Here is a 12,777-nt window from a genome sequence, read left to right on the forward strand (position 1 = left end):
ATTTTGCCAAGGACAACTATTTTGTTACTGTGGTTCTTAAACATGCACTAAATGCGTGCTTGACGGTTTATTGTCTCCTCTGAATGACTAGCGTCCAGATCACTACTCAAGGTGTAGTAGAGGGGAAGTAAATTCTGGTGAGTGTGGGATTTGAACCCACATGCTCAAATTCTCTCACTTCCTTGGTGGGCGCATTACCACTTGGTCAACTAACTTGTTTGAATTTACTGATCAGATTACAGAGTTTAACACACACACACACACACACACACACACACACACACACACAAAAAGAAAAAAAAAAGAAGGATTTGCATTACTACTTCCCATCCCTGTAAAAAAAAGATTTGCCGGTAGGGTGGGGTTCATTAATGTCACAATATTATGTCATCAAAACATTGTGTTTTGTTTTAATGTGAGATCATAAAAGTCGTAAATGATAATAATATCATGTTATTATGTTAATAAGACTTACTATGACAGTTATTTCAAAAACATATCTTTAAAAAGCCCCCTCCCCCCTCCCCTGTGCAGCATGTCTTTTTTTGTGTGTATATGTTGTCGTTTTTTTTTCTACTTTTTGAATTTTATTTTATTTATTTTTACTCTACATACTTACTTGCCAGAATGGCAGTTATACAGAAGTGACTCACAGTCCATGCGGTCAACTGCACTGTAAGCAACAATGTCAACTATGCCATGTTGGTGTTTTCAGTACAAGTCTCCCTCCTCGAGGAAACTGCACGAAGTGATAGGAGCAGAGACAGGGGGACCCGGAGGTCGGCGCTCTGGAGAGCCAGGTCATACAGTAGCTGACTACCTCAAGTTCAAGGACTTGATCCTGCGCATGCTGGACTATGACCCCAAAACCAGGATCTCACCTTACTATGCCCTACAGCACAACTTCTTCAAGAAGACGTCAGACGAGAGCACCAACACCTCCAACAGTACCTCCACATCTCCCGCCATGGAGCAACGTACTGCCTCCAGTCCCTCAGGTAGGCAGGGTGGTCTCTGAATAGAAAAGAACATGAAACCTTGGGGTTTATAAAACACACAACAATACAAATAATGAATATTCAGTTCATTGTGCTTATTATCACAAAATTTATAGTCTTGATCACATTTATGTGTGTGTATGAGTAAATGCCTTTCTCTCTCTCCTCTCTCTCTCTGTGAAATTTAGGGCTGTTAACTTTCATTAGGAATTGGGGAGCCATATCTATATTTATATGACAGTCCTGATAATTTTGGCTTTTTGCAGTTTGCTGGAATGTAAGCAGTAATGTCAAACGTTTTTGCTTAATTCAAGTGCCAAATGATGCTCCAATTTCAATGTCTTACCTGCTGTTTATTCATAGTAAGTTAGCACACAACACGTACTGCACACACATCACCATCTGTCATTTAAGTTTGCGTGTATCCATTCTTATACATACTTCATGTGTGTGAATCATGTATGTATGGTCAGCACTGGATCTCATGTTTAGTTGTGATGTGAAATGGCCTGATCATCTTCAGTTGAGTGAAAGAACTGCATTGTGCAAGTGGAAGCAACCCAAAACTGACACAAAAGCACTGAAAGTAATCATGGTTGTTTCAGTCTTGTGAAAATGAATGTTCTGTTTGTGACTTGAAGAAAAGGAACACAATTTGTAATGATAACCATAATTAAAGTAAAGTTCCCCACAGGACATGGAGAGAAATTTGGAATACAAATATGATGTGGAAATATTGATGCAGTACTTAGAATGACTTTATCACCAAATGTACCGGGATCACAAGGAATATTGGGGGTGGGGAGGAGGGGGGGGGGAGGAATAGTACATAACAAGATACAAACATAAATCTAAAATCATACTTAAACACAGATACAGTAGAAATTAGGATACATACAAGTGCATATCAATAAAAAATATTATAAAAAAAACAAAAAAACTTGTGCATACTCGCACATGCATGCATTGCACACACACACACACACATTTGAACAGAAGCTGCATGTGGATGGGGCTGATGACTAGATCTTCAGGTAGATGGTTGTTGGTTGCACAATTCTATTTATTATACTGGATTTGTTCAAGAGACAGGGCATCATTGACTGCTTTGGGGAAAAATGGTCATAATGTGTGTGAACTTAGAGTAGTAATGTTCCCCTGTATGTTCATGGAATGTGTGTGAACTTACTGTTATTAATTTCCTCTATGTGTGCATGGAAAATACAAAATTGTGAGCAGCAACCAGGGCAGTGATGCTATCCAGTGTGTTTATGGGAATAATGAAACAGTGCTGATAGTAACGTTCTTATGTGGGTGGAGGTTATTGTGAAATTGTGATCATAGTGGTATGTTTTTGGAAATTGAAAAATTATACTTACAGTTGTAATGTTCCCCATGTCGTACCATTCTGACTGATGACACTCAAGCAAACACTCTGCAATAAACATGGTCCATGCCTGTTTTTAAGGACTTGCTGTTTTTAGTCCTTAATAATAAAAGACTTCAGAAATTTTCGCTCAGATTACTTACTAAAGCACTGTTTATTGTTTGTGTCAGTAATGAAGCAAGCACCAAAATGTTCCACCAGAATTAAAAGTTCAGAGAAAAATTGTATGAAAAAAAGATCCCAATTCCTAAAGGATTTTTTCTTACCAAAATTGTGGTTCTCACGCAAGGGGCTTAAACTGGATCTCTGAATAAGGTGCCTTTTTTCTGGGTTTCAGATGTGATTGTTTTAATTTTGTTTGGTGTTAGAAAGGTTTTGAGATTTTTAACAAATTTAAGATGAAATACCTTAATGATCCCCAAAATGAAATAGACTACAGCCCTATCATGAAAGACTGATTCTTTATAGTTGTTTTTTTTTTTGGGTGGGGGGGGAGACAACATTTTCACAGACATTACTGGATGCATGGTATCAGGGATATAGTGGCGATGGGCTGTAAGCCTCCTACTATGCCTGGATGTGATAGGACTGACTTGACTGGCACAGTGCCCCATCTGTGAACTGGGATGGCACTGGCAATGGTACTCCCACAGAAATTACTTTTGTTGTTGTTGTCATTCATTCTAATTCATTGGCATATACTGATATTGTACATCCTCAGGTGTTTTTTCTTTCCTTGTTGATGTTAGCAGTGTGACACGATGTTGTTTTTCTTGCAGTTGGGAGCACGTCAAGTGGGCGGGCAAGGTCGGACCCCATTCACCACCACCACCACCATGGTCAACACAATGCCCATTCTCACTCCACTTCGCACCCCCACCCCAATCTTCCAGCCACCATGGACTGTGAGAGCCCCTCCAGCGCCCATTCTCACCGTGTAACCGCCCCGCCCCCACCCGCCCACCAGGGCTCCCACTCCCACGGGGGTTGGGGGGAGGGGGGCAGTAGTGGGAATGGGGGTGTGCACTCTGGGCAGCAGTTCACCACACATCGCGGCCACCACCACCATCACCATGGGGGACACGTTTCGGGACCCCTGGCCCCCATCCAGTCCTCCACCACTTCCCTCTCCTCCACCTCCTCCTCTTCCTCCTCCGCCCTTCCCGGGCCCCAAAACCTGGGCATGCCAGGGCATGCCTACCCCCTTCCTGCCGACGCCTCACATCCCCACCCCCACCGCCCGGGGCAGCTTGGGGGGGCAGGGGGTCCACTGAGTGCTGCCAGCAGCGTGCCTGTGGATCTCAGCACCCTGCACCACCACCCAGGGTCCTCCACCACTCAGGGCCCTCACACCAGCCTGCAGGGCATTGAACCCCAGCTTGGTTCCCTCAGCATGCAGTTAGGGGGTTACCCCCAGTCATCATCAGCGGCCCAGTACAACCCGTTCCCCCAGCAGGGCTGGCCCCCCGCACCCAACTACCCCTACAGCCTTGGCCACCCCCACCCCTCCGTCCCCCAGACTCTGGGGTCCATCCCTCACGAGGGCGGCCCTCCCCCTCCCTCCAGCACGGGTCACAGTCGGACTGGTCCCGGGGAGCCTCATGGGGAAGAGTCGCCCATGATGGGCGTGTGTGTACAACAGAGTCCTGTGGCTAGCCACTGACACTGGGAATGTGGGAGGGAGGGATTTGGATGGGGGTGGGGATGGAGGAAAACGGGGGAGTGATGGATGTGTGTGGACATCAAGAGTTCTGTGCAAAGCTTTGCAGCCTTTTTGTGGGGTGGGTGGGTGGTGGAACAGCATGGGGGTGAGGGGGGAGGGATAAGAAGGGGGAGGATGGAGGGAGATGGTAAGAGAGGTGGTGGCGCTCATGGTTCTGTGAGTTTTAAGAGGAGGGATGGAAGAGTGATGAGTTATGTGTATGTATACCAGAGTCCTATAGAGAGTTATGGAGCCTTAAACATTGGTAAGGAGTGGGCATTGTGTGTGTGGTGTGCGTGTGTGCGTGCGCCTGTGCATGAGCATGCGTACAAACTTTGGGCAGCCATCGAACCTCTGCGATGAGAGATGGATGAAGTGTTTCAAAACAAAATGTCACATGGAAGGGTGATAGAACTGTGCTTACATACAAGAAACTCTGTGCCAACTTGTCCATTTCTGCCTTTCAAAATGACCCGGGGGAAAAAGAAGGGGGTGGAGATGATGTTGTGAAGGGACATGACCTTTTCCATGGAGACAGGTTGGCATGGTGTGCGTGTGTACCAGTGCTGAGGTGGGCTGTTGCATGATCGGAATGGTGTTGGTGGGGTGAGGACAACACTGAAGAGTGGTCTGAGGACAAGGGCTGACAGCAGGCTGTGGTGACTGTCACTGGTGAACTGTGGGCACAGTGGACAATGCCTGCTGGGACGGACAGGGTCTGGGTTTCAGTCTGGGAATTGCTCTTCATGGAGTCCATCACTGAGGACAGATGTGAACTTGTGTGGGCAGGACACACATCTTACCCCCGACATTGGGGGTGAAATCAGTCTGTGAAAACTGTAAACCTACCCTGTCTGGGTATCATCAGTCTGTGAAACATGCCAGCCTATTATTGAGATGCATCATCATCATCATCAGTTTGTGTGAAAACCTGCCTGTTGGGATTAGTAATCGTTGCCCTCAGTTTCTTCTGGGGGAAAAACCCTATTAGAGTATATCATCTTCAATTTCTGTGAAAAAAACAGCCTGTTGAGATAGCATAGTCACCCTCAGTCTCTGTGAAAAATCAGCCAGTAAACATTGTGCTCTCTGGACTGCTCTGGCCAGGTGTCAGTGTGTGTATGTGTGTGTGGGTATAGACATGGTGTGCGATGTTTGTGTCCATCATGCAAATTTGATGCTCTGACAGCTTCCTGTTCCTGGAATCATGTGAATTGGAAGATGTCGGATTCCAGATTGTTCGCCTTTCTAGAGGATTAGGAAGTAAACTGAGGGGGGGGGACGTGGGGGGGAGGGGGGGGTAAATCTTAACATGAAGTGTGGGCAGGGAAAGTGTGGGTGTTGTCAGGAGTGTGTGAACCTGTCAATGGTGTGGATGCTTCCTCCCTGTGCACAGAATGACTTTTAGAGGCAGAACATATTTTAATGCATCAAGAAGTGAATCAGAACTTCTTTTTTTTTTTTTTAATGTGCATATTATAATTCCAGGAATGTGATCTTAGTGGCAGTGTAGTATTTCATTCCAGAAGATAATTTGCAGTAATAAAGATGGTACAGGATGGTGGAAGGAACATAAAGTTAGTCAAAACAAATTCTACTGGCTAATGTCCCTCTTTGTTTCTTTTTTCTTTTTTAATAAAAAGAGAAAACACAGCTGTGTACAATATAGTTTTCTCATCACTTGGAGCTGCATACCAGCTTGTGGACATCAAATGAAGATTTGACAATATTTTTCATTTGCAAAATTTGACAAGAGTAACAAAAGGTTAAATGATATTTTTATTCCTATTTGTCAAAGCATCGTTTGCAGATGAAATTTTGATTCAGTTATGTCCCTTCTAATACAAGTCAGCCAGTACAGTTTTGCATTGGGACATTTTTATTGTTTGTGAAGAACTTTTTTTTCTTTTTTTAAAAAAATAATGTTAAATGCCATGATAGAACATAGATGTAGCTTTTACATTTATTTTCAGATTTTGATACAGTTTTAGCACAGTGAACCTGGTTACGTGGGGTTTTGCTGAGCAAACAATGATTTTTAAACAAGGGAAGTTAGGGTATTTTAAAACCAGTACATTTTTATCAGGAGTATGATTTGTAAGTTCATAGATTTTATGTAATAAGAAAAAGGGCGGAGGGGGGATGATATGAAACTGAATATGATTTTTTTTTTTTTTTTTTTTTTGAAATGAAACAAGATTTGGGAAAACTATGCTTTTTATTTTGATATTAAAGAGACATTGTATATAAACCAAGATACTGTTTTGTGTTGTTTATTCATGGATGTTGATGTCTTACGAACATGTTTGAATGACATTCTCTAGAACATGAGCAACATTGATTCTTGAAAGATGTTCACCTGACTGACATGTATGCTGAGAAGTGCAATCCTGTGTAAACATCATTGATGACCAGGTCCATACTGTCTCACCTGCAGTGTGCCAAACTTCACCACCTGTTCAAGCAGTTATATTTTCTTTCCTTTCTGGGTTGAATTTAAAGAAAATTTAGGGGTGAAAGTGAAAAACCTCAATGGAAGGACATAGTCTTACTGAGCAGAGGACAGAAATCCAAGAGGGAGGATTGGGTGGTGGGCAGAACAAAGTGAACCTCTCTGAATGCTGTTCAATGTCTCCCCAGCAGTTTTGTGTGACTGCAGTGCACATGTAAGCCAATGGTGGCCATTATGGTCACAATGTCCTCAAAGAATGAATGCCGCTCAGCACTTCTCCTTAGTTCACACACATCACGGTCACTACTTAAAGTTAAAGAGAAACCTTTTTGGAAAAAAAAAAGAAAAAAAAGCTCAGCATCAATCCAAACACAGCAGATTAACACACTTTACAGGTACTAGTAACAATTCATTAAAGGCTTAGAGACACATACCAAAAAAATGGGGTGTGTGGGGACAAGAATGGCACCATTCCAAAAAGATCACATATTTGGACGTAATGACACATTGCCACTTTGTCAAGGATCTAGACAGATGCTGAGCATCCTTTGGAATTATTTCTTTTTCTCATTTCTCAATGGATTTTAAAAATAATAAAATAATACCCAAACATGTCAGTGGCTCTTCAGTGTTCTCCCTGAGAACATGAGAAGCTGGCTGAAAAGTCCCAGAGGAGGAGCTGATAAAGAACTGTTTAACAAGGGATAAGTACTGTTACTCTTCTCTTTAAAAGACAAAGGCACACAGTTCTTGATTCTGAAGGCACAGTATCAGTTTCAAGGTGTCAAAGAGTGCAGACTGATCCATGTATATGCTACACCACATGTGTGTTAAATAAAATGAAATAAAAAGTAGATGCCTGACTTGATGATAAACCCAATAGATGCCTGACCTAGTGATAAACCCAATGTACTTGTGAAGCCTTAGTCTAGGTTTGTGTGAAACATTGAAATGAAATAAAGTGAATCAACAAATTAAGTAAAGACACTGAATTATTCATAATAAAACGAAACCTTTAGAAAGCAAATGGTTGACTACAAATGCTCAAAGGCATGAAAATCAGCTGGTGAGAATAACCAATGGAATCTTTTCCAATATTGAGTAACACTAACAGTAAAAATTATGGCCCTGCTCCTCACTTTAACTTTAAAAAAAATTAAGAACATCAGTTGGATGTAGATCTTTTCAACATTATCTAATACATCGATGTTAAAATACATTGCATTGTATATATATATTGCTGCATTGTATATGTATGTATGTATGTGTATATATATATATATATATATATATATATATATATATATATCAGTGTTAAAATACATTGCACTGTATATATATATATATATATATATATATATAATCCTGACATTCACCATGTCACAGGTAAAAATATGAAATCTTCTATGTGCCAGCACATATGTGTGACAGTTGAAAATATGTCGTCTTCTCTTCTTGACCATCCTGATAGTTGCACCTTCTTCCATGGGATATGCCTACACATTCATCATCTGACAAGTCGAAATATCTGTTGATGAAATATAATTTCTCATTATGTGACAGTCACATATAAAAATGTCTGTACATTGTCCTCACTCCTGTCATCCATGTGACAGAACACTCCTGTACATTGTCATCTCATCTATGTGACAGAACACTCCTGTACATTGTCATCTCATCCATGCAACAGTTAAAACACTTCTGTACATCATCATCATCTCATCCATGTGACAGTTAAAACACTTCTGTACATTGTCATCTCATCCATGTGACAGAACACTTCTGTACATCATCATCTCATCCATGTGACAGTTAGAACACTTCTGTACGTCGTCATCTTATCCATGTGACAGAACATTCCCGTACATTGTCATCTCATCCATGTGACAGTTAGAATACTTATGTACATTGTCATCTCATTCATGTGACAGAACACTTCTGTACATTGTCATCTCATCCATGTGACAGAACACTTCTGTACATTGTCATCTCATCCATGTGACAAAACACTTCTGTACATCATCATCCCATCCAAGTGACAGAACACTCCTGTACATTGTCATCTCATCCATGTGACAGAACTCTTCTGTACATTGTCATCTCATCCATGTGACAGTTAAAACACCTTTGTACATTGTCATCTCATCCATGTGACAGAACACTCCTGTACATTGTCATCTCATCCATGTGACAGAACACTCCTGTACATTGTCATCTCATCCATGTGACAAAACACTTCCGTGCATCATCATCTCGTCAGTGTGACAGTTAGAACACCCGGAATGACTCCTGAACATCATCATCTCATCCATATGACAGAACACTCCTGTACATTGTCATCTCATCCATGTGACAGAACACTCCTGTACATTGTCATCTCATCCATGTGACAGTTAAAACACTTATCCATGCAGAAGTTATAATTTTATGTCATTACACTTTAAAAATTTTCAATTTCTGCACCATATGGGTGCAATGGCTTACACATAATTATGGGTGACTGTTTGACCGTCGCATGGGTTCAGCAAGTGAGAGAAGAGGATAGAACTGAACATGAGATATAGAAATACAGAGCTATGTAAAAATGTAAAAGAAACATGGACGGGTAGCAGAAAAGGACATGTGTAAACACATGCTGTATGTACATGCACAAGCAATACCAACCAAACGAAACGTACACAAGAGAACGAACGAAAGAAAAGTACTCAACAGACTGTCAGTAGGTGGGGATAACAGCGTCCTGAATCATCTTGGATTCCACACGCGTCACAGTCTCCTGTGGGAGGATCCTGACGTAATGTCTGAAGGGTGTGTCGCAGTGTGACCAATCAGCGCTGTTTATGATGGCCTGCACTGGAATGTCGTGTAGCACAGCACAGCTGGTGGCTGTGGCACTTGTTGACCCCGGCCTCGTGCAGAATGTTAGTGATCCACCTTCTGACCGTTGCTAGTTTCACGGGTTTGAAGGTGAAAGGGGAAACAATGAGTTGTGAACCCTGTTGTTGATCCGCTGTCCGGCGCACGTATTCCGACACATTGGTGACAGGACACAAGTTTTTTGTTCTCACACACTTTGAGCTTGATCAGTGGAGATCTGTGAGATGGTCTGTCCGTCTTAGAACCGAAAGTCGCTTGCAACACCACACAACTGGAACTGACATGACACAGAGAACTATCCACCGAAAACAGAAGGAGATCACTCACTCTTAGCTGTGTGAGCAGCAAGCATGAACACGACCATGTAGGTCAGTTTACCCAAGGGTAGATGTTGTGCAGGGTGCCACTGGGCCAAATGCAACAATACAGTCCCAATATCCCAGGTTGGCACAACTTGTACAGAAGGGGGTCTTTTATTAAAAACACCTTTAAATGAACCTACACACTAGGGGATGCTTCCCTATAGGTACAGGTTTGTGTGCTTCTAAAATGGAAGAAATCGCTGAACGATGCACGTTAAGAGTCCTCCATGACAGTCCCTTATCAAACAGGTTCTAAAGGTACTGTAGCATCGTTTCTACAGAAACGGTAGCTGTGTCCAGAGACTGGTCGGCACAGAACTGCTGCCACTCACGCCACACAGCTTGGTATTGTTAACGGGTACTCCCACGCCAACTGCCCTCGAGCACCTCAAAGGCGGCCGATGGAAGGTGAAGCCCTGTGGCTGACCGCATATGGGCCATCTGTCAGCCTGAGAGCTTCCAGGTCCTTGACTGGCGGCCTGTTGCTGTGTTGGTCAGGAGATCCAACGACATCGGAATCCTGTGCGGCGTGTCGTATAGTGGCTCCATCATCATCGGCGTCCAAGGGGAGTCACTCCAGCAGGGGGCTATCAGTAGCATCCTGGAGTGAGTTTCCCTCAACTTGTTCACCACTGTCGGCACCAGAGTGGGCGGTGGGAAGGCATAGAGCAGGGGAAAGGTCCAGACTGGGTGAGGGCATCCACCGTGTACACCTGGCTGTCCCCCGTTGTAGGGACATGTATCGGCGAAGCTGTGCCGTCTCACTGGATGCGAAGAGGTCGATGTAGGGCCGGCCGAACTGGTGAAAGATTTTCTGGACCACACGAAGAGACAGGTGCCACTGCATGTCTTTGTCGCATGAAAGGGAGTCGGCTATGGTAATTGCCATTCTCTGTTGCGCCGACACCACAACAGAACACGGCAAGCCAGTCGGGAGAGAGTGAGAGACTTTGCCCCCCCCCCCCCCCCCCCCTCCTTCGCTAGGTACGCCACAGCTGTGCGGTTGTCTATTTGCGTACACACGCACTTCCCCGTCACTGTGTCCCGAAACTCCCTTGGGGCATACCACACAGCTTGATGTGTTGTCCCCCCCTCCACAGCCGACGTGGCAGTATCTGCACCTGTGGGACTGTGAGCGTCTGTGGGACTGTGAGAGTAGGGAAGGGACTGCACAACTCCTCACTAAAAAAAAGTCACCTGTGCTGGTCAGGCAACCAGGCTAATGTCAGAATGACGAGCTAGCCCTTCAACACCCAGCTTTCCCAAGCCCTGTGGCGATGGAGAAGTGGTAACGGGGACAGGCAGAGGATGCTGCTGGCAGTTCCTAGTCACGACTCTGCACGCAGGCGGCTGTGGGGTGATGGTCATCCGCTGTAGACTGGGGCAGATGCAGCGCCCGTATCCTCCGAGTGTCAGAGCAGCCCTTTTTAGGGACAGCACTGCTCTCTCCACATGGGGAAGGGGAGATAAAAGGATCCCCAAACAAAGCCTGCCTCACCTAGTACCTGGCAGGAAATTGCACCTACTTGGACATCCAACAACAGCGGTCAAAAACAAAAGAAAAGAACCAGGAGTCATACCCTGACTCTGGGTGTCTGGAATGTTCGCACCCTCTTAGACAGAGACGACAGACCAGAAAGACGCACAGCGTTCATTGCTAGAATGCTTGATCGCTACCAGGTGGACATAGCAGCCCTGAGCGAAACCAGGTTTGTGGGTGAAACCCAGCTGGAGGAAGTTGGAGAGGGCTACACCTTCTACTGCATTGGGAAGCCAGATGGCACCCCAAGAACCTCAGGCATGGGCTTTGCCTTACGAAGCAAACTTGCACGACAGCTTGACAGCCTTCCACGTGGGATAAATGGCAGGCTGATAACCCTGCGTCTGAAGCTGTCCAAGGGTCGCTTCGCCACAGTCATCAGCTGCTATGCCCCGATGATGACCAACCCTGATGACATCAAAGAAGCTTTCTATGAGGAGCTCAGCCGCACCATTTCAGCGGTAGACAGAAAGGACAGGCTGATCATCCTTGGGAATTTCAATGCCCGCGTTGGCATTGCCAAAAGTCCTAGGAAAGCATGGCACTGGCAAGTGCAACTCCAACGGACTGCTTTTGCTCTCGCTCTGCGCGCAGCATGAACTGACCATCACCAACACCCTCTTCCAACAAGCAGACAAGTACAAGAACACATGGATGCACCCCCGCTCCAAGCAATGGCACATGCTGGACTATGTGATTGTCCGGCAGAGGGACAGAGGTGATGTTTCCATTACACGCTGCATGAGAGGAGCAGTCTGTTGGTCGGACCATCGCCTGGTACGCAGCAAGATAAACATCAGACTTACACACAAGCTTCAACCAGCCAGGAAGAAACCCCCTAGGAAGCTGAACATCCACCGCCTCCCTATCACCAAGGACGTGCTGCAGCAGCAAATCCAAGTAGCTCTCCAAGAAATTCCTGCATCGACTGATGTAGAAGAGGTATGGAGCACTTCAGAGATGCTGCGTAGACAGCAGCAGCTGACACACTCGGCTTTGTACAGAGGAGCCACAAAGACTGGTTTGATGAGAACGACTCTGGAATCTCCAAGCTCCTGAACACACTGCATATACGGCATCAGGATCACATTTCCGATAAAGACTGCCAGAAGAAGGAGAACCAGTTCTTGCAAACCAAGCAACTCGTACAGAAGAGGCTGCGTGAAATGAAAAACACCTGGTGGGAGAGAAAGTCTGAAGAGCTTCAGTCCGCTGCTGATGCTCACGACATGAAGACCTTCCACGATGGTCTCCGAGCTGTGTATGGGCCGAGAGTCATAGGATCAACCCCTGTCCGAGCCTTGGACCAGACCACCCTCCTGACAGACAGGAAAGACATCCTTGACCGCTGGGCAGAGCACTTCAACACCCTCCTCAACAGGGACTCGTCCATATCTGACGAGGCAATTGCAGCCCTCCCACACCTACCAGCCAACGACTTGCTAGCTGCCCCTCCCAC

At 44.9% G+C, this 12,777-nt stretch overlaps 2 protein-coding genes across 3 annotated transcripts in view; one reads left to right on the forward strand and one right to left on the reverse strand.

The window, feature by feature from the left end:
- Window positions 1-5,714, forward strand: part of LOC143291699 (dual specificity tyrosine-phosphorylation-regulated kinase 1B-like) — a 42,549-nt gene extending 36,835 nt beyond the window's left edge. For both annotated transcript variants that reach the window (XM_076601719.1, XM_076601720.1), the window contains exons 8-9: window positions 716-998; window positions 3,165-5,714. In XM_076601719.1, the coding sequence (XP_076457834.1) occupies window positions 716-998; window positions 3,165-4,048 (1,167 nt within the window). In that variant the 3' untranslated portion in view covers window positions 4,049-5,714. The remainder of the gene's footprint in view (window positions 1-715; window positions 999-3,164) is intronic.
- LOC143291700 (uncharacterized) lies at window positions 893-10,695 on the reverse strand. The gene is made up of 3 exons (XM_076601721.1): window positions 9,218-10,695; window positions 2,378-2,433; window positions 893-1,014 (listed from the first exon to the last, which is right to left on the reverse strand). Exon 1 carries the CDS (start codon window positions 10,665-10,667, stop codon window positions 10,350-10,352), a length of 318 nt encoding a protein of 105 aa, XP_076457836.1. The 5' UTR covers window positions 10,668-10,695; the 3' UTR covers window positions 893-1,014; window positions 2,378-2,433; window positions 9,218-10,349.
- Between the last annotated feature and the right edge of the window lie 2,082 nt (window positions 10,696-12,777).

This window comes from Babylonia areolata, chromosome 17 (genome assembly GCF_041734735.1).
Source record: "Babylonia areolata isolate BAREFJ2019XMU chromosome 17, ASM4173473v1, whole genome shotgun sequence".
Lineage (NCBI taxonomy): Eukaryota > Metazoa > Mollusca > Gastropoda > Neogastropoda > Buccinidae > Babylonia > Babylonia areolata.

What these genes read in the sequence shown, in the direction of transcription:
- LOC143291700 (XM_076601721.1), bottom strand. Translation starts at nt 10,667, where the DNA reads ATGGCAATTACCATAGCCGACTCCCTTTCATGCGACAAAGACATGCAG.